At 37.3% G+C, this 18,366-nt stretch overlaps 1 protein-coding gene across 7 annotated transcripts in view; it reads right to left on the bottom strand.

Moving 5' to 3' along the window:
• The window catches only part of ZNF112 (zinc finger protein 112), a 45,899-nt gene that overhangs the window by 8,281 nt on the left and 19,252 nt on the right, over window positions 1-18,366 (bottom strand). For 6 of the 7 annotated variants that reach the window (XM_072775005.1, XM_072775037.1, XM_072775033.1 and 3 more), the window contains 3 exons: window positions 17,368-17,415; window positions 13,637-13,763; window positions 10,060-10,155 (listed from right to left, as the gene is read on the bottom strand). In XM_072775005.1, coding sequence (XP_072631106.1) covers window positions 10,060-10,155; window positions 13,637-13,763; window positions 17,368-17,415 — 271 coding nt within the window. Of the gene's footprint in view, window positions 1-6,177; window positions 6,263-10,059; window positions 10,156-13,636; window positions 13,764-17,367; window positions 17,416-18,366 lie in introns of those variants that run through there. The other variant, XM_072775042.1, reaches the window with a different exon arrangement.

Here is an 18,366-nt window from a genome sequence, read left to right as displayed (position 1 = left end):
GGTACTTAAAAAAAATGCTAGTGGGGTGCCTGGGTGGGTCAGCCAGTTAAGTATCCAACTCTTGTTTCAGCTCAGGTCATGTTCTCATGGTTGTTAGATTGAGCCCCACATTAGACTTTGTGCTGGGCATGCAGCCTGCATAAGAATCTCTCTCTCGGGACGCCTGGGTGGCTCAGCGGTTGAGCATCTGCCTTTGGCTCAGGGCGTGATCCTGGAGTCCCAGGATCGAGTCCCACATCAGGCTCCCTGCAAGGAGCCTGCTTCTCCCTCTGCCTGTGTCTCTGTCTCTCTCTGTGTATGTCTCTCATGAATAAATAAATAAAATCTTAAAAAAAAAAAATCTCTCTCTCTACCCTCTGACTTTCTCCCATACTCCCCCACCAAAAAAACTCACTTATTGGTGTCTCTGGCTTCTTAAAAGCCAAGCTTCCAGTTATCACATTAATATTTTAGCACCTAAAGATGAGGTGAAGGGACATACTGCAGGAGGCAGATAAAGTAAATAGCTTATGTGGAGAAGTTTGCCATCCAGCTAGAGTTCATAATGCTTACAGTCTTGTTTGGTATCATCAGAAACACTCAGTATACATCCATAAAGATATAGTTTAATATATCTTTTGGGACTGACATGGTGGCTTGAGGACATGAAAGTGCTTTGCTAGTCAAAAAACAGTTTTTTACAAAGCCATTTCAATAGAAATTTGTACAACATTTATGACATGACCCTTCTTTTTTTTAATTTTTTAATTTATTTATGATAGGCACACAGTGAGAGAGAGAGAGAGGCAGAGACACAGGCAGAGGGAGAAGCAGGCTCCACGCACCGGGAGCCCGACGTGGGATTCGATCCCGGATCTCCAGGATCGCGCCCTGGGCCAAAGGCAGGCGCTAAACCGCTGCGCCACCCAAGGATCCCTGGCATGACCCTTCTCAAATGTTTAAGAGATTAAAGTTTCATTTTGATGGTGGCTTTACAATGTTAAAGCAATGCAGGAAGGGGGGAAAGGTCATTTCACCCAGTTTCAGGCTCTATGGAAGAGATCACACACTTAACAGTAACTTGAACTTCCTTTATCCAGTGGTGCATACCAAAACACCCTGTCATTTCCTTTCCTTCTCTCAGCATTTAAGTTCTATCTTAGTATCAAAGGCAGGGTACCAATGAGAAATTGTGTTAAGGAGCTCCAGTCGCGTAATTGGTTTGCACGTGGTATTTACATGAGAAATGATATTAAGTCATATTCATAAATGAACCTATTCGATGGAGAAAATATGCACTGCAAAAGAGCACTATCTCATTTCAAGTAGGAAAGCTGAGAATTTATTTCGTCTCTTTAGTGATCCTGCTTTAGAATTGGAGAAAGTCAATCATTCCAGCATCCACCATGAACCAACTCAACAACAAAAATGTTATAGGTGTTGTAAACACCAAGTAACTCCTTTAAATTTAATAGTTAGCTAGTTAGTTAGTAATAGTTAATAATAAAGAATTAAAAGAAAAAAACTCAATTTATGTTTTCATTTTTCTCTCTTCCTTCAATAGAAGCTAGTCAAGAATATCAATTCAGATGACCCAGGTTGAGATGGTCCTGCATTCTTACTGACCTTTAAGGCAGTAAGAGAAAGGAAGGCATTTTGCAGGCAGTAGAGGATACAGACAAATGCTTACACAGCTGGCTACTCTCCTCACCACATCTGAGACTTAGCTCTGTGAGAGTATATTTAACCTTTGGAGGATTTCTTGTGTCTTCACTGGTTTTCCTCACAAATTAATGAGTTTTTTTCTGTTTTGGAAGATTATTAGTTATTGATTTAATTTCCTTAACAGATTGTCAATTTCTTGTGTAAGTTTTGGCAAATTCTTTCATGGAATTGGTCCATTTCATCAAAGTTATCAAATTTGTGGGCATAGAGTTCATCCACAGTATTCCTTTTTTATCCTTTTAATGCCCATAGGACCCGAAGATGTCTCCTCTTTCATGTCTGATATTAGTAATTTACATTCTCTCTCTTTTCTCCTTAGTTGGCCTGGCTAGATGCTTACTGATTTTAATTTTTCAAAGAATCAGTCTTTGTTTTCATTTTTTTTTTCTATTGGTTTCCTGTCTTCAATTTGATTTTTGCTCTAATTCTTATTATTTCTTTTCTTTCCTTCTTACTTTAGATTTATTTTTTCTGTTTTTTATTTTTATTTATTTTTTTGTATATTTTTTTATTGGAGTTCGATTTGCCAACCTATAGCATAACACCCAGTGCTCAACCCATCTTCTTACTGTAGATTTAACTTGCTCTTCTTTTTCTCATTTTCTAAGGTAGGAGCTTAGATGGTTGATTTTAGATCTCTCTTCTCTTCTAATATATGTCTTCAGTGCTTTAAATTTCCCTCTTAGCACTGCTTTCTCTGCATCCCACAAATCTTGATAAGTTGTGTTTTAATTTTCATTTAGTTCAAAATATTTTTAAATTTCTCTCGAGATTCTACTTTAACTCATGTTAGAAGTATGTGTTGAATCTCCATATATTTTGGGATTTCATTTCCCAGTTTAGTTTATTGATTTCCAGTATAATTTAACTGTGGTCTGAGAGCAGACATAGTATGATCTCTATTCTTTTAAATTTGGTAAGGTGTATCTTATGGCCCAGAGTGTGAATGTCCCATGTGAGCTTGAGAGGAACTCTACCTTTCTAATCTATCCATGTTAAAAATGGCTCCAACACCCCTGCTTCATGCTACAATTTTAGAATCACATTTTTTTTTAAGATTATTTATTTATTCTTGACAGAGAGAGAGAGAAAGAGAGAGAGAGAGGTAGAGACTCAGGCAGAGGGAGAAGCAGGCTCCATGCAGGGAGCCCGATGCGGGACTCAATCCTGGGTCTCCAGGATCATGCCCTGGGCTGAAGGCAGGCCACTAAACCGCCAGGCCACCAGGGCTGCCCAGAATCACAGTTTTAATTCAGTCTGCAAGGGGAAACATATAATGTATGAAAAGAAGAATAGGTTATGTAGAGTGGGAGCAGAGGGGCAAATGCAGAAAACAAAGATGCCCCTTTATATTACAATATAAAATTGGCTGGCTTATCACAGCCTGAGATCTGATATTAGAACCACTATTAACAATCAAAAAATTATAAGAAAAAATAGACTAAACATATGTGTAATTAAAAAAAGAGATCTGTCATATTTTATTAGCAACATGCCATTTTCTCCACGTCTTTCTTATGTCTTCTTTCTTACGAAGTTAGTTAAGGCAAACACGGTAAGTTTTTATTAAGAAGTTAGTTTTGGCAGGGAATTGTAATTCCAGATAAACATGTATGACACCTGTAAGATGTCACTGAATATTTATGAAAGGTTGTGTTATAACCTGAGGTTCAGGAGCACCTTGGTGGCTCAGTTGGTTAAGCATCCTAACTGGCTCAAATCATGAGCCAGGATGCTGGGATTGAGCCCCACATTAGGCTCTGTGCTCAGAGGGAGTTTGCTTCTCCCTCTACCTCCTGCTAATGTGCTCTCTCTCTCTCTCAAATAAATAAAATCTTAAAAAAAAAACAAAAAAAACAACTTGAGGTTTAGTTAAGGTTAACATCTAAAGTTTAATTGTGGTTGCAGCAATTTTTAACACAGTGATGTTTGATATCCTGGTAAGCCAAAGGGAATTAAAATTATTGAAGAAACAGCCGAGAACAGCTGTCTAAGACCCAATGGAAGGAATAGGATGTTTCTCTGTTCAGTGCCAGGTAATAACCTAAAGGAAGCAGAATTAAAGATGAGGAATTCTTAGGGACTGTCTCTAAGAAAAACACCAACTTCTCAGTTGTTCTTTTTCACTATAGGGAGTGACAATCAAGATAGGACAGAAAAGGAGATCAGATCTCTATAAGAGATTATTTAAAGATAATGCTGAAGAAGTCTGGCCTACCAGTCAACTAATGGCATTTCATTTTCTAATTTTTAAATTTTATTTATTTATTTATTTGAAAGAGTGAGAGCAGAGGGAGGGACAAAGGAAGAGGGAGAAGCAAACTCCCTATTGAGCAGGGAACCAGATGTGGGGCTCCATCCCAGGACCCCAGAATCATGACCTGAGCTGAAGGTAGACACTTAACTGACTGGGCCATCCGGGTGCCCCTTGTGGCATTTTTAAAAAATGGATTAGTGTTATGAAGCCAGGAAAGCTTCAATACTGAAAGAGCCTAATACGTGTTCTGAAAATACTTTGGTCTTGTTTTACGGTAAGTAAAATTATTTTGCTTATCACTTTCCAAACAGAAGACAAATATAATGACCAGGAGGGAAGGCTGTACTTTTGAAAACAGATTATGAGATATTGTTGGATGTATTTGGAACGTATGACCTAGAACAGCCTGAGAACACTAATGGTGAGAAACCATTTGTGAGGCTGAAAGTCAATTTAGTAGATTATGCATGCAATTAAAAAAAAAAAACAGAAAATATCAGAGGTGCACTGCATGTCAAGATACCACTGCATGAAATGCTTATTTCAGATGTGCAGATATGTACATATACATACATGTGTACTGGGTTACATTATATACTCGGGCACATGGCCAAAAAAGTATGAAAACCACTGGTCTAGGGGCACCTGGGTGGCTCAGGTGGCTCAGTGATTGAGCATCTGCCTTTGGGTCTGCCTTTGGCTCAGGTCATGATCCTGGGATTGAATCCTGCATCAGGCTCCCCATAGGGAGCCTGCTTCTCCCTCTGCCTATGTCTCTGCCTCTCTCTGTGTGTCTCTCATTAATAAATAAAATCTTAAAAAAGAAAAGAAAACCACTGGTCTAAATATTTGAAGAAGGTGTAAACTTCATAATGAAACAATAGCAAGGCTCAAACGCAAAGTTCAAACATGGAAATGTGGAAAAATATCAACAGGTAGGTTTGTACCTCTTAGTTTCATGCCTGTATGGGCTAAAGTTTCAAAATATAAAGAACAAATTACCACTTAGAATAGATTCTTTCTCTCCCTTAGGATATGTGAACCCTGGAAGTACAACTTCTTTTTTTCAATTTACAATGATCACCAGTTGAAAGTTGTACACTAGATCTTCAAGATAATGAAGATTTGAAAATTGTCTGAAATCTACTTTAACAGTTGTTTATTTAATAGTTAATCTGGAGGGCGTAAAAATGAAGAACTACATAGTCATCTTTGAACACATTTTGAATACATACTCATTTTGTAAGTCCAGTTTTTCTCATCTTGAATCTTTCTTGCCTCTCACAGAAAAAGGGAATCTAGGGAATCTATGTGGTTGCCAACTTTGGACAAGATGGATGGTCTGTAACTTAGAAAATCTTGCAAGGAAATGAATAGTTTAGAAACTGTTATTTAAAAAAAAAAAAAAAGAAACTGTTATTTATTGACATCTTTCTCTTTCCTATTGTAAATGTAAAGATTTCTTCTATGAGGAGCCTGACAAAAGAGTGGTTATAAGAATACTAATTTTAGGGACGCCTGGGTGGCTCAGCAGTTAAGCATCTGCCTTTGGTTCAGGGCGTGATCCTGGAGTCCTAGGATCGAGTCCCACATCGGGCTCTCTGCAGCGAGCCTGCTTCTCCCTCTGCCTGTGTCTCTGCCTCTCTCTCTCTCTCTCTCTCTCTCTCTCTCTCTCTGTGTCTCTCATGAATAAATAAATACAATCTTTAAAAAAAAAAAAAAGAATACTAATTTTAAAAATGTTTCTTTACCCAAATCAATTAAATCAGTTGCTATAGCCAAGAAAGCCAATGGGGGAGAATTATGTCTCTCTGGGCTGCAACTCCAAAGTTAAAGCTTAGTAAGGGTTGGGTTTTCTCTCTGAATCTTTGAATCACTAGGTAATTTATTCCACAGAAATAAAATCACTCTAGTATCCAAGGACATTTAGATTGAGATTTTTATCACTGTACTTTCTGTACTATTAAAAAAGGGGAGAAGATAAACTAATGCCCATCAATTAAAAAATGGATAAATGATACATGTTATAGCACATATTGTAATATTCTATAGTCATGATTTAAAAAAAGTTATAATCACTGACTGGGTGGGATTTCCCCAAAATATTATGAGAGAGAAAAATCAGTTTGTTAAAATTAGGTTAATTAAATTAAATATTAGTATATTAAAAAATATAAAGAATGGAATGCCTGGGTGGCTCAGCAGTTAAGTGGTACCTTCAGCCCAGGGTTTGATCCTGGAGACCTGGGATGGAGTCCCACATCGGGCTTCCTGCATGGAGCCTGCTTCTCTCTCTGCCTCTATGTCTCTGTGTCTCTCTGTGTCTCTCATTAATAAATAAATAAATTCTTAAAAAAATATATATATATATATAAAGAATATATTATATATAAAGAATGTATTATACCTAAATGCATCTTAAGAATGTATTTTATCTAAAATTATATTGTATAATCTGTAACCTTGAATCTTAACTGAGATGGCAGCAAAACATTATAGAAGTGAAATAAGTTGCTTTGAAAATTTTTACTGACTTTTGCCTACCCAGGAGCATTCTTAGCTACATAGCTGTCAGAGTCCTGAGGACCCCAGAAATATTACTAAAATGTTTAGACATAAATGACAAACTTGAAAATTCTACGTTGAAAAGAAAAATACAGGCCAATATCTCTGATGAACATAGATGCAATGTAAAAATCCTTAACAAAACATTATCAAGCTGAATTCAACAATACATTAGAAAGATCATACACCATGATCAAGTGGGATTTATCCCAGGAATGCAAGGATGGTTTGACATTCTCAAATCAGTCGATATGATACAACACATTAACAAAATAAAGGATAAAAATCATATGATCAACTTGGGACACCTAGGTGGATCAGTAGGATAAGCAGCAGCCTTCAGCTCAGGTCATGATCCCAGGATCCTGCTCAGTGAGAGTCTGCTTCTCCCTCTGTCCTTCCCCCCACTCATGCTCACTCTCTCTCACAAATAAATAAAATCTTTAAAAAATCATATGATCATCTTAACAGATGCATAACAAGCATCTGACAAAATTCAACAACCATTCATTATAAAAATTCTCAACAAAGTGAGTATAAAGGGAATGTACTTCAACATAATAAAGGCCATATATGAAAAACCCATAGATAATATGATATGGTGAAACAAAACTCAGGAACAAGATAAGGATGTCCAGTCTCACATGTTTTATACAGATTTAGAGAAATTAGGCAAGAAAAAGAAATAAAAGGCATTCAAATTGGAAAGGAAGAAAAATTGTCACTGTATTTGCACATAACATGATGTTATATATAGAACCCTAAAGACTCCACACACAAAATAACTGTTAGAATAAATGAATTCAGTAAAGTTGTAGAATAAAATATCAATACACAAAAATTTGGACATTTCTTTAAACTAATAACAAACTATCAGAAAAAGAAATTAAGAAAACAATCACATTTACAACTGCATCAAAAAGAATAAAAAATCCACAAAAAAATTTAACCAAGGAAGTGTAAGACCTAGATGTTGGAAAAATGACAAGACACAAAATTAATGAAAACAAGAATTAATGAAAGAAATGGAAGAAGACACAAATAAATGGAAATATATTTGTGCTCACAGATTGGAAGAATTAATATTGTTAAAATGTCCATATTATCCAGGGCAATCTACAAATTCAATGCACTCCCTATCAAAATTCCAATGGTTCTTTTCTTTTTTAAAAAAGAAAATTTATTTATTCATGAGAGACACGCAGGGAGCCTGATACGGGACTCGATCCTGGGACTCCAGGATCATGCCGAAGGCAGGCGCCAAACTGCTGAGCCACCCAGGGATACCCTCCAATGGTTATTTTCCACAGAAATAGAACAAACAACCCCAAAATTTGTATGACAAAAGACGCCAAAGCAATCTTGAGAAATAACAAACTAGAGGCATCATACTCCTGTTATTTCAAACTATATTATAACACAACAGTGAGTAAAACAGTATGGTATTGGGATAAAAACAGACACATAGATCTATTCTAGAGAACAGAGCCCAGAAATAAACCCATGCTTATATGGTCAATTCATTTACAACAAAGGAACAAGAATATGTAGTAGGGGAAAAAGTCTCCTCAACAAACGGTGTTGGGAAAACTGGTCAGCCACATGCAAAAGTATGAAACTGAACCACTTTCTCAGACCATACACAAAAATTAACTCAAAATGGATTAAAGACTTGAACATAAGACTAAAACCAGGGACGCCTGGGTGGCTCAGTGGTTTAGTGCCTGCCTTCGGCGTGATCCTGGAGACCCGGGATCGAGTCCCACATCGGACTCCCTGCATGGAGACTGCTTCTCCCTCTGCCTGTGTCTCTGCCTCTCTCTCTCTCTCTGTCTCTCATGAATAAATAAATAAAATCTTAAAAAAAAAAAAAAGACTAAAACCATAAAACTCCTAGAAGAAAACGCAGGCAATAAGCTCCTTGACATGGGTCTTGGCAAAATTTTTTTAATCTGACACCAAAAGATGAAGCAACAAAAGCAAGAATAAAATGTGGACCTGCATGAAACTAAAAAGCTTTTGCACAGCAAAGTAAACCTTCAACAAAATACAAAGGCAACCTACTGAATGGAAGAAAATAATTATAAATCATAAGCTGATAAGGGGCTAAAATACATGAATAACTCCTATAACTCAATAGCAAAAAAAGCCCCAAACAATTCAATTAGAAAATGGGCGGAAGATCTGAATAGACATTTTTTCAAAAAAAGACATACAGATGGCCAACAGACATGAAAAGATATTCAACATCACTCATAATCAGGGAAATGAAAAATCAAAACCATAATGAGATACCATCTCATACTTGTTACAATGGCCAGTATCAAAAAGATGCAAGAGAAAAGGTGTTGGCCAGGATGCAGAGTAAAGGGAATCCTCACACACTGTTGGTGGGAATGGAAATTTATGCAACCAGTACAGAAAACAGTATGGAGTTTCTCAAAAAATTTTTAAAAAAGAACTATCATATGATCTAGTAATCCCACTTCTCAGTACTTATCTGAAGAAAATGAAAACACTAATTTGAAAAGATATACATACTCCATGTTCATTGCAGCATTATTTACTTTATTATAGTGAAGATATGGAAACAACCTAAGTTTCCATCAATAGATGAATGGAGATAGATAGATAGATAGATAGATAGATAGATAGATAGATAGATAGAAAGATAGATAGATAGAGATGGCCACAAGACAAAATGAAATCATGCCATTTGCAACAACATGGATAGACTTCGAGGGCATTATGCTAAGCAAAACAAGTCAGAGAAAGACAAACACAGTACGATCTCTTTTATATGTAGATTAAAATATAACAATGATACCCAGCTTACAGATACAGAGAACAGACTGATGGTTTCAAGAGGAAAGGGTTAGGGTTGAGAAAAATAGTTTTGGTGTTCCCTTTTTTTTAAGTTTAAAGAAATTGAATAAGAATTTTAAGAAAACTGTAGCTAGGTCAAGGGACTCTTAAAGGTGATAGAGGATAAGAGGATGAAAAGAAAGGACAGAATGGAAAGATAAAGAGCTGGGTATTTGACTAAGGAAGTTAATATAAGAGTGTCTCAGTTGGAACTGCTGCATGGAAAGGACCAGTTATGATGCTGGCATTGATCACTTTTGATACTGACTTTAGTGACTGGCTACCTATACTCAAGGACACCTACACAATTAGAATTAGGACAGGCCTCCATCAGAAAACAGCATTCTATAGTATCCTTCAACTGTGCAGATTTATTCTATGCCTACCAGCTGTTCCAGAGGACTGAAGACAGTGAGGACCGTGCATCTATTAATGAATTCATTCATTGAAGGCAAAGAGAAAAAAAAAAGCAAGTAACCTGAAGCAGAAGCATCATCATGATGGGTCTGATGGGCAGCAATGGGGCAGTGCAGAACTGAATGAATGGATGGAAATAAACAATTACAGATAAATATGGAAAGCCAGAGGAGGTTGAGGGGACAGACACCCTAAGGCCTGACATGTTCTGACTCACATCTTATGAGAGGTTACCATGGGACAGTTCTTACCTATATATCCATCTCTCTGGGTTTCTGTCTCCATCATCAAGAGCTTTTCTTCCCTCTCCAGTTGGAATATAAGCTCTGGTTTGTAGAACTGATTCCCTGTAGAAAAGCAAGGAGAGCAAAAGTTTTAAGTTTTGATGAAGTCCAATTGATCCTTTTTTTTTTTTTTTTCCTTTTCTGAATCATGCTGTTGGTGCCCAAGTACTGTTTGCCTAACCCATGGTCATGAAGATCTTCTTCTGTTTCCTTTTAGAAGTTTCACACTTTTCCATTTTCCATTAAGTCTATTATCCACTTAAGAGTCAATTTCTTAGTGAGATGTGAGGCATGGGTATAGATTCCTGCATACAAAAGTCCAACATTTTAGCACCCTCTGTTGAAAAGACTATAGTTTCTCCACTAAATTGCTGTGGCACCTGTAATACATCTAAAATAGTTTCATGATGGCTTCTTCCATATCACCCTGATGAGCAAATCCACTAAAAATTGTTCAGGATTGCAGTTTGTTTCCTCATCCCCCTCCCACTATACCTAACACTAAGAGGATATAGTTCCATGCTGTGTTCCTTAGCTATTTCCAGAGTTCGTTCTTTCTTTTCTTTCTTCAGAGTGGTTATGGTATTAGTTTCAAATATAACTAATTTAATTTGTTTCATTTTTCTTTTAGTTTTAGATTATCATACCTTTGCATTCTTACTTTTTTCTTTTTTTTCTTTCAAGATTTTGTTTAAATTCTAGTTAGCTAACATACGGTGTAGTATTAGCTTCAGGTGTAGAATTTAGTGATTCATCAGATGCATATAACACTCGGTGCTCATTACAAGTGTCCTCCTTAATGCCCATCACTCATTTACCCATCTTACCTTTTTCTTCTTTAGTTTTTAAAATGGACTGAACTAACGTATTTTCAAAAAGTCCCAACCAGGCAGAAAAGCATACTGAAAGGAGTGTGACACATCTTCCACACTCCTACCTTACCACTGTATGAGACTAACTTCATGAATTTCTGATTAATCCTTCTTGGGTTTCTTCTTATAAAGACAAGCAGATATATGTAGGTTTCCTTATTTCCCCTTCTTACTTACATGAATTGTAATATACTATTAATGCTCTTTTGCACTTTGCTGTCTTTAGGGAAAATTCATAGAAGAATTGCTGGGAACACTGCTGGATAATTGTCAAATTCCCCTCCTTCGGGACTGTTTTGTTTTGCTTTCCTACTTTCAGTGCATGAGAGTGCTTTATTTCCCACAGCTATGCCCAAAAAAGTACAGTGTTAAGTGTTTGAATTTTTGGTAATCTCATGTGGGAGAAATGGTATTTCAGTATAATTTTACTTAACATCTCCTGTATGTTTAATAAAATTGAACATCTACTCACATGTATGTATGTATATGTTTGTAAATATATGCACACATACTTATTCTTACCTACCTGCTCTATCCCCTGAGACCAAGAAACAAAGCCACTACAGTGGCAGTGACAATATCTAGCATTCAGACCTTAAATACCATTCTCCAAGAGACGGATGATTCCAGAGCTGGGATATAAAGTGAAATATGAACACACAACAGCACCTATGCCATAAGGTAAGGAAGTGCTCAAAAAAGTGGTGGGGGCATATTATGAAAGGTTGAATTTGGAACAATTTGAGCACCAAAACAATTATGGCAATATTATAAACCATTTTAAAAAAATAATTCACAAGTCTCTATAAATAAATAAGTGATTTAAGTGTGGGGGGCTCTTGCTTACTGTAGAATGCCAAGAGCTGACTGCTAACTGTGAAGGAGGTACTAAGTCAGAAAATCATTTTGTAACGATCATGGTAAAGACCAGATGGATAAGGGAAGAATCATCACTGGATGCGATATCTACACAGAAATATTTGTGTGGTCTTAAACAATGTTGCCCTATGATTGCAAGAGAAACAAAGCAATAATTTTGTAGTGGAGAAATTGGACATCTTGACTGCATGATCAAAATTCGCACCACCAATGAGGAACAGATGGCAGACCTCTCTAGATGTCATATTCTCAAAAGGTCTATCAATGCAGAGTTCCAGCCAGAATGGATCATCTGAACCTAATTATAAGGAAGTATTAGGAATGCTACATGAAATATGGGGGTGGAGGAGGATAGAAATAACAGTATTTTTCTAAAAGGTCACTTTCATAAGAGACACAGAAATTGCTGTGGAAATGTTCCAAATTAAAGGAAGCTAGAGACATGACAGCTACAGTAGACTGAAGACTAGGCCTTACTCTGGAGAAAGAAAAATATGCTTTTAGGAATATAACTGGCTCTACTGATAAAAGCAGAGCATAAATGAAAGATTGGATAGAAGTATTATATTTATACTGGGAATATGTAAGAGAATATTCCTATTTCTACAAAATATACCATTCAGTGAAGAATTAAGCTGCTCAAAGAGAGGTCTGGTCTTTGGCCTCAGCTCTTAGGAAGCGATCTCTAAGTCCTTGAGATTCTCTGTCTGGGAAGAGTGTCTTTCTCACTTGGAGGCTTTGGACTACACCAGATTGGTTACCAATGTGATTTATGGTGGGGCCTTTGGGCCACCTGCTATCAGCTTCATTTCCAGGGGGGCTGGAAACTAAGGTTAGCCACACAGGTGTCCAACCATATCTACGTAGCCAAACCACAATAAAAGTGCTGGACACCAAAGCTTGTGTGAGCCTCTCTTGTTGGCAATACTCCCTGTGTACTGTGACCCATCACTGCTGGGAAGAGGTAGCGCTGCCTATGACTCCTCTGGGAGAGACAATTAGAAGATGGTGCTGGAAATCCCCTGATGCTGCCCCAAGTGCCTCTTCTCCTGGCTGATTTTAACTTGTATCATTTTCATGATTAGTGCCTTCTCAGTGCCTTCTGAGAATCCTCCTAGTGAATTGTCTTGGGGACCCCTGAGCTTACTACAATTGGTGTTGGAGTAAGAGCAGTCTTGGGGACTCCCAAACTCTGCATATACACTGAAGTCTTTAGAGATAAGGGCCATGGTGTATGTAAATTACTCTCAAATGGTTCACAAAAAATATTAGGAATATACATATGTTTTCATATATATACACAAATATACATGGAGAAAGAAAGAATGTGTATGTAAGTAAAAATATTAATGGGGTAAAATGCTACTACTATAGGTGAATCCATGTAAAAGCTATTGAGGTGTTCTTATTCTTTACTTTTGCAAATATTTTGCAAATATTTTGTAAGTTATTGCAAATATTTTGTAAGTATTTGTAAGTTTACAAATACACTGTTAATGCAAAAAACAAAATACCTCTGCAAAATCAAGTTAATAAAACAGTTATTGTTACTAGCACCCTAAAAAGAAAGCTGGAGCAACTCACTAAATTGACTTCCTGACAAGTGATGGGGCTGGACCACAATTTGCCCAGTTACATAGTTGGAAGGATAGAAACATCTTATCTGTGTTGTACAGGGATTATGAGGACTCTTATTTGCCCAAGCTCAGGGGATGATTTCAAGAGTCTTGGAGCTTAAACACCTCAGACATTCCAGGGGGCTGACATGTAATCACTAAGTGCTTGGTCCTCACCCACAGAGACCAGGTTCCTGAAATTCTCCAGCATCACATCTCGGTACAGCTTCCTCTGGGTGGAGTCCAGCAGCCCGAGCTCCTCTTCACTGAAGACCACAGCCACATCCTTAAACATCACTGGCTCCTACAACACCAAGCACACACAGAATGCTTTTGAAAGAAAGGCAGCACTAAGAAAGTGTCAAGGACGGGAAGCAGTTCTAGAATTTGGGAGACCCAATCAAAGTAGCTACCTTCTACTTGCCTTCTATACCACTCATTCCATCTACCAAAAGGACTGCAAGAAAAGAAATCCTTGCACATTATTTTAGTGCCAAACAAACAAACAAACCAACAAACTGATAGCTGCTTGTTGTTAGCATTCCTAGAGGTAAGTTCCTGGAATTCTGCTGCTTCATGAGCTACTAATATTTTAAATTTTATTAAAAACGTCATTTGCAAAAAAAACCAAAAAAACGTCATTTGCCCCCAGCAAAGCTTCAGATCTAGTAGTGTGTGATGGATTCTCTGTTCTCTCTTTTACATACACACATACATTCCACTTATTAAATGTGCCAAACTTATAGGCTATTGATCACCCCTGCTGTTGAAGTATGTAGTTCATCCTCTATGCCCCATCCAGAATGCATAGCGTTTACGGTGTTTTGTGGGCACAGCTCTAGAGCCTGACCACCTGTATTCACACTGGAATGCTCTGCCTCGTGCTAGCTAAGTGACCTTGGATAAGTTCTTCATTTTCTCCTCTGCACGCTGCTACCTATACCATAGGGTACTGATAATAACATGAGTGACTATAGGCAAAGCACTCTGGAGCGGTGCCTGGCACAGAGTACCCAATAAATGTTAGCTATTATGATTATTATTGTGATCATGTCTGTCTTCCCACTACAGCGCTATGTAAGTAAGTCAATGATTTAGGATTATGATTAACTCACCCAAATAATGTTCAGTTACTTAGTTTTAGATTATCTATCATAAATGATGTCACAAAAAAAATCCTGTCACACAGACCCTGGAGTATCTCCTTAAAATAAATTCTAAAAGTAGAAATGGTAATGCTAAGTGACAACCTTTAGCATTTTGAATTCGTGATAGGTGTTTCCTCCAAAAAAGATTTTTCCAGCTTATTCTTCTTCCAAGTATAAATCCCTAAACCACTATACTCTGGCCAACACCGGATATGAATACTTAAAAAAAATCTCTGATAATCTCAGAAGTAAAAAAACAGTTATTTAGAAAAATTTTCAAAAAAAAAACAAAAAAAAAAAAAAAAAGAAAAATTTTCATAGTTGATTAGTAATGAAGACCATTCCCTTTTCATGTATTTGCTGGTCATCTCTTGTTCTTGTTGTATTCAAAATATTCATTTTGGAGACATTAAGTCCTTTTCTTCCAAATACGTTGCAAATATTTTTCATTCTATTTGGTCATTTGTCTCCTTTTATTATAGGGAAATGCAAATGTTTTCTTTTTTTAAAGAATTTTATTATTCATGAGAGACATGGAGAGAGAGGCAAAGATATAGGCAGAGGTAGAAGCAGACTCCCTGCGGGGAGCCTGATGTGGGACTCAATCCCAGGACCCTGGGATCACGACCTACACCAAAAGCAAACGCTCAACCACTGAGCCACCCAGGTATCCTGGGAAATGTAAGTGTTTTGTATAAAGACCTGTCCAATGCTGTATTTGTTCTGGCTGGAGCTCCAAATGTCACAACCTCAGGCCTTGGTCTCTGAATGAAAACTCTGGTTTGGTTTTGGATTTTGTTTTGCTTCTCTTTCCTCCAGTTAACCTCTTTCCTGATACTCTTTATCCAGAAGGGAAACAGAGTTAGCTAGACACTTGTCTGCTGAAGGAACTTGAACAGGACTAAAACTTCCATGAACCTCTTACCTTCATGTTAACAGTGCAGATTATTCTAACTCTCCCTTGGAGCAGTGAATAAAGTGACAGATGGAAAGTGCTTGCATGTCCTACAGCATAACTACAATTTTTTAACAAAGGCCTGCATTGCTCTAATAAAAGAAATTAATACATGAAGGGTCAAACACACAGAAGTACAGAAACATACACAGATACACACAAAGAAAGCTTCTGGGAAAAAAAAAATCTAGCTCTCTTTGTGTGAACACATCCCACAATTTTTTTCTGAGTTCAGCTTCAGTAAGATCCTGTTACATAAAACCATCTTTTAGGTATTCTTTTTATAAAGTACCTGAGCCATCATTTAGGAGAAAAAAAAGGTTTTTTCTTTTGTTTTGTTTTTTGTTTTTTGTTTTTTTCAGTTTTGAGTACCTACAACAAATTGTTAGAATTCTCTCAGAATTGCTTTTTGTGGGTACCTGGATGCTCAGTCAGTTGAGCATCCAATTCTTGGTTTGGGCTCAGGTCATGATCTCAGGGTTTTGGGATTGAGCCCCATGTCGGGGGGGGGGGGGGTCCACACTCAGCAGGGAGTCTGCTTGAGATATTCTCTCTCTCTCTCTTTCTCTCTCTCTCTCCTTCTGCCCACCCCCACCCTCCACTCTTTCTCTCAAATAAATAAATACATCTTTTTAAAAATTGCTTTTAAATAAAGGTTGTAGGTAGTAAAAACTGATACTTCTGCATAAAATTGTGAGAATCATCAAAAACAAAATTTGTAAATGGGGAATAGTTAAAGATGGAGGGGTACAGCAGCTCACTGAAATATTAGACGACAAAAATTAAGTGCTGTAATTTAAATGAAAACAGTTCAAAATTATATCTATTATTGCATATAATAATGCATATAAAATGACTATGGAAAAACAAGAAATTCATAAGCACAGTAACATATGGACTTTTTCATTTTTTAAATTTCTTTTTTTTAAAGATTTTATATTTAAATAATCTTATACCCAACGTGGGGCTTGAACTCATAACCCTGAGATCAAGTGACATGCTCCACTGACTGAGCCAGCCAGGCATCCCTATTTAAAAACTTTCACTGGGTATTATACTATATGTCGGCAAATTGAATTTAAATAAAATTTAAAAAAATTGGGATCCCTGGGTGGCACAGCGGTTTGGCGCCTGCCTTTGGCCCAGGGCGCGATCCTGGAGACGCGGGATCGAATCCCACATCGGGCTCCGGGTGCATGGAGCCTGCTTCTCCCTCTGCCTGTGTCTCTGCCTCTCTCTCTGTGACTATCATAAATAAATAAAAATTAAAAAAAATTAAAAAAATAAAATAATAAAAAATTTCTCTTCTCTTTTACATTATTTTTAGTAAAAATAAAAGGACAGTAAGACAAAAACTGAAAGGAAAAAGTTTTTTAAAAAGAACAAAGAGCATGGCATATAAATGGCATTAAACATCTGCTATAATTCTTTATTCTTGGCAAGGAAGAGAAAGAAACATATCCGCCTGAGAAGTGAAATAAAACATTCAGTGACAGAAATAAAAATCCAGCTCACTGTGATCCCTGGGTGGCTCAGTGGTTTAGCACCTGCCCTCAGTCCAGGGTGTGATCCTGGGGTCCTGGGATTGAGTCCCGCATCAGGCTCCCTGCATGGAGCCTGCTTCTCCCTCTGCCTCTCTCTCTCTCTTTCTCTTGCTTTTTGTGGGTACCTGGGTGCTCAGTCAGTTGAGCATCCAACTCTTGGTTTGGGCTCAGGTCATGATCTCACGGTTTTGGGATTGAGCCCCATGTCATGTCTCTCATGCATAAATAAATAAAATCTTAAAAAAAAAAAATCCAGCTCACCTGGAACTTGATCATTTTCTCCTCCTTTTCCCAGGGAAAGGCCAAGACCTGAGAAAGCAAAACAAAGCAGTAAGAAAGAAGCCATGAGAGAAAGTGAAATGTATCTTTATGCAAAATAGAAAAAAGTGTCCCTTGCCCGAGCAGATACAGCCACACACCCCTTGGCAGGCAGAGCATGAGCTGTATTCCAGCTACCATGAGGTTATCCTGGCAGGGTGCCCACATGCATAGGACAGTCTGAGTGATACTCAGCACTCCTCACATACCTCTCTGCTCCTAAGAACTCACTGACACTGGAAAATGTGGAAACAGAGAGGCAGTGGAATGTACTGGTTAAAAGTGGACTCTGGGCATAGAATTCAGTTTCAAAACCTGGCACTGTTGTGTACTGGCTGTACATTTGCTCTATATTGGCATTGCTACAGAAAACATATGTAATATACATAGGACATATAATATATAAGGTAGCACACAAAATATATAATATATACATATATTTAACCATGGTTAATTTAGTAACCTCTCTAGACTTCATTTGTGTAATCTGAAGCATTAGGACCATAATACAGCCAACATTATCAGACTGCTATTAGGATTACATGTGACTAACAGAAAACTGTTGTAATTATACCAACGTTTTCTATTATAACAGAAAATCAGACACTATTCTCCATTATAAAACTGTCCTTGTAAATCTGTCTTGTAAGACATCTTGGCAACAAAGACGACTTCTTACACTTCTTACTTAATACTCTGTTGCCCCAGTAATAATACTTGTTTAGACTTGTTTAGAGACCACCCCTCTGAAAAGTTTAATGACTGATATTCTTTTTTTTTTAATTAACTTCTTAATTTTATTAGTTATTTTTGAGTATAGTTGGCACATATGTTACATTAGTTTCAGGTATTCTACAAGTTTATACATTGCTCTGTGTTCCCCACAAGGGTAGCTACCATCTGTCCCCATATTCTTCTTGAAGCCAGAAGAGGCTCAGATAG

The sequence above is a fragment of the Canis lupus genome, chromosome 1, assembly GCF_048164855.1.
Source record: "Canis lupus baileyi chromosome 1, mCanLup2.hap1, whole genome shotgun sequence".
Classification (NCBI taxonomy): Eukaryota; Metazoa; Chordata; class Mammalia; order Carnivora; family Canidae; genus Canis; species Canis lupus.
This window is presented reverse-complemented; position numbering and strand designations above follow the sequence as displayed.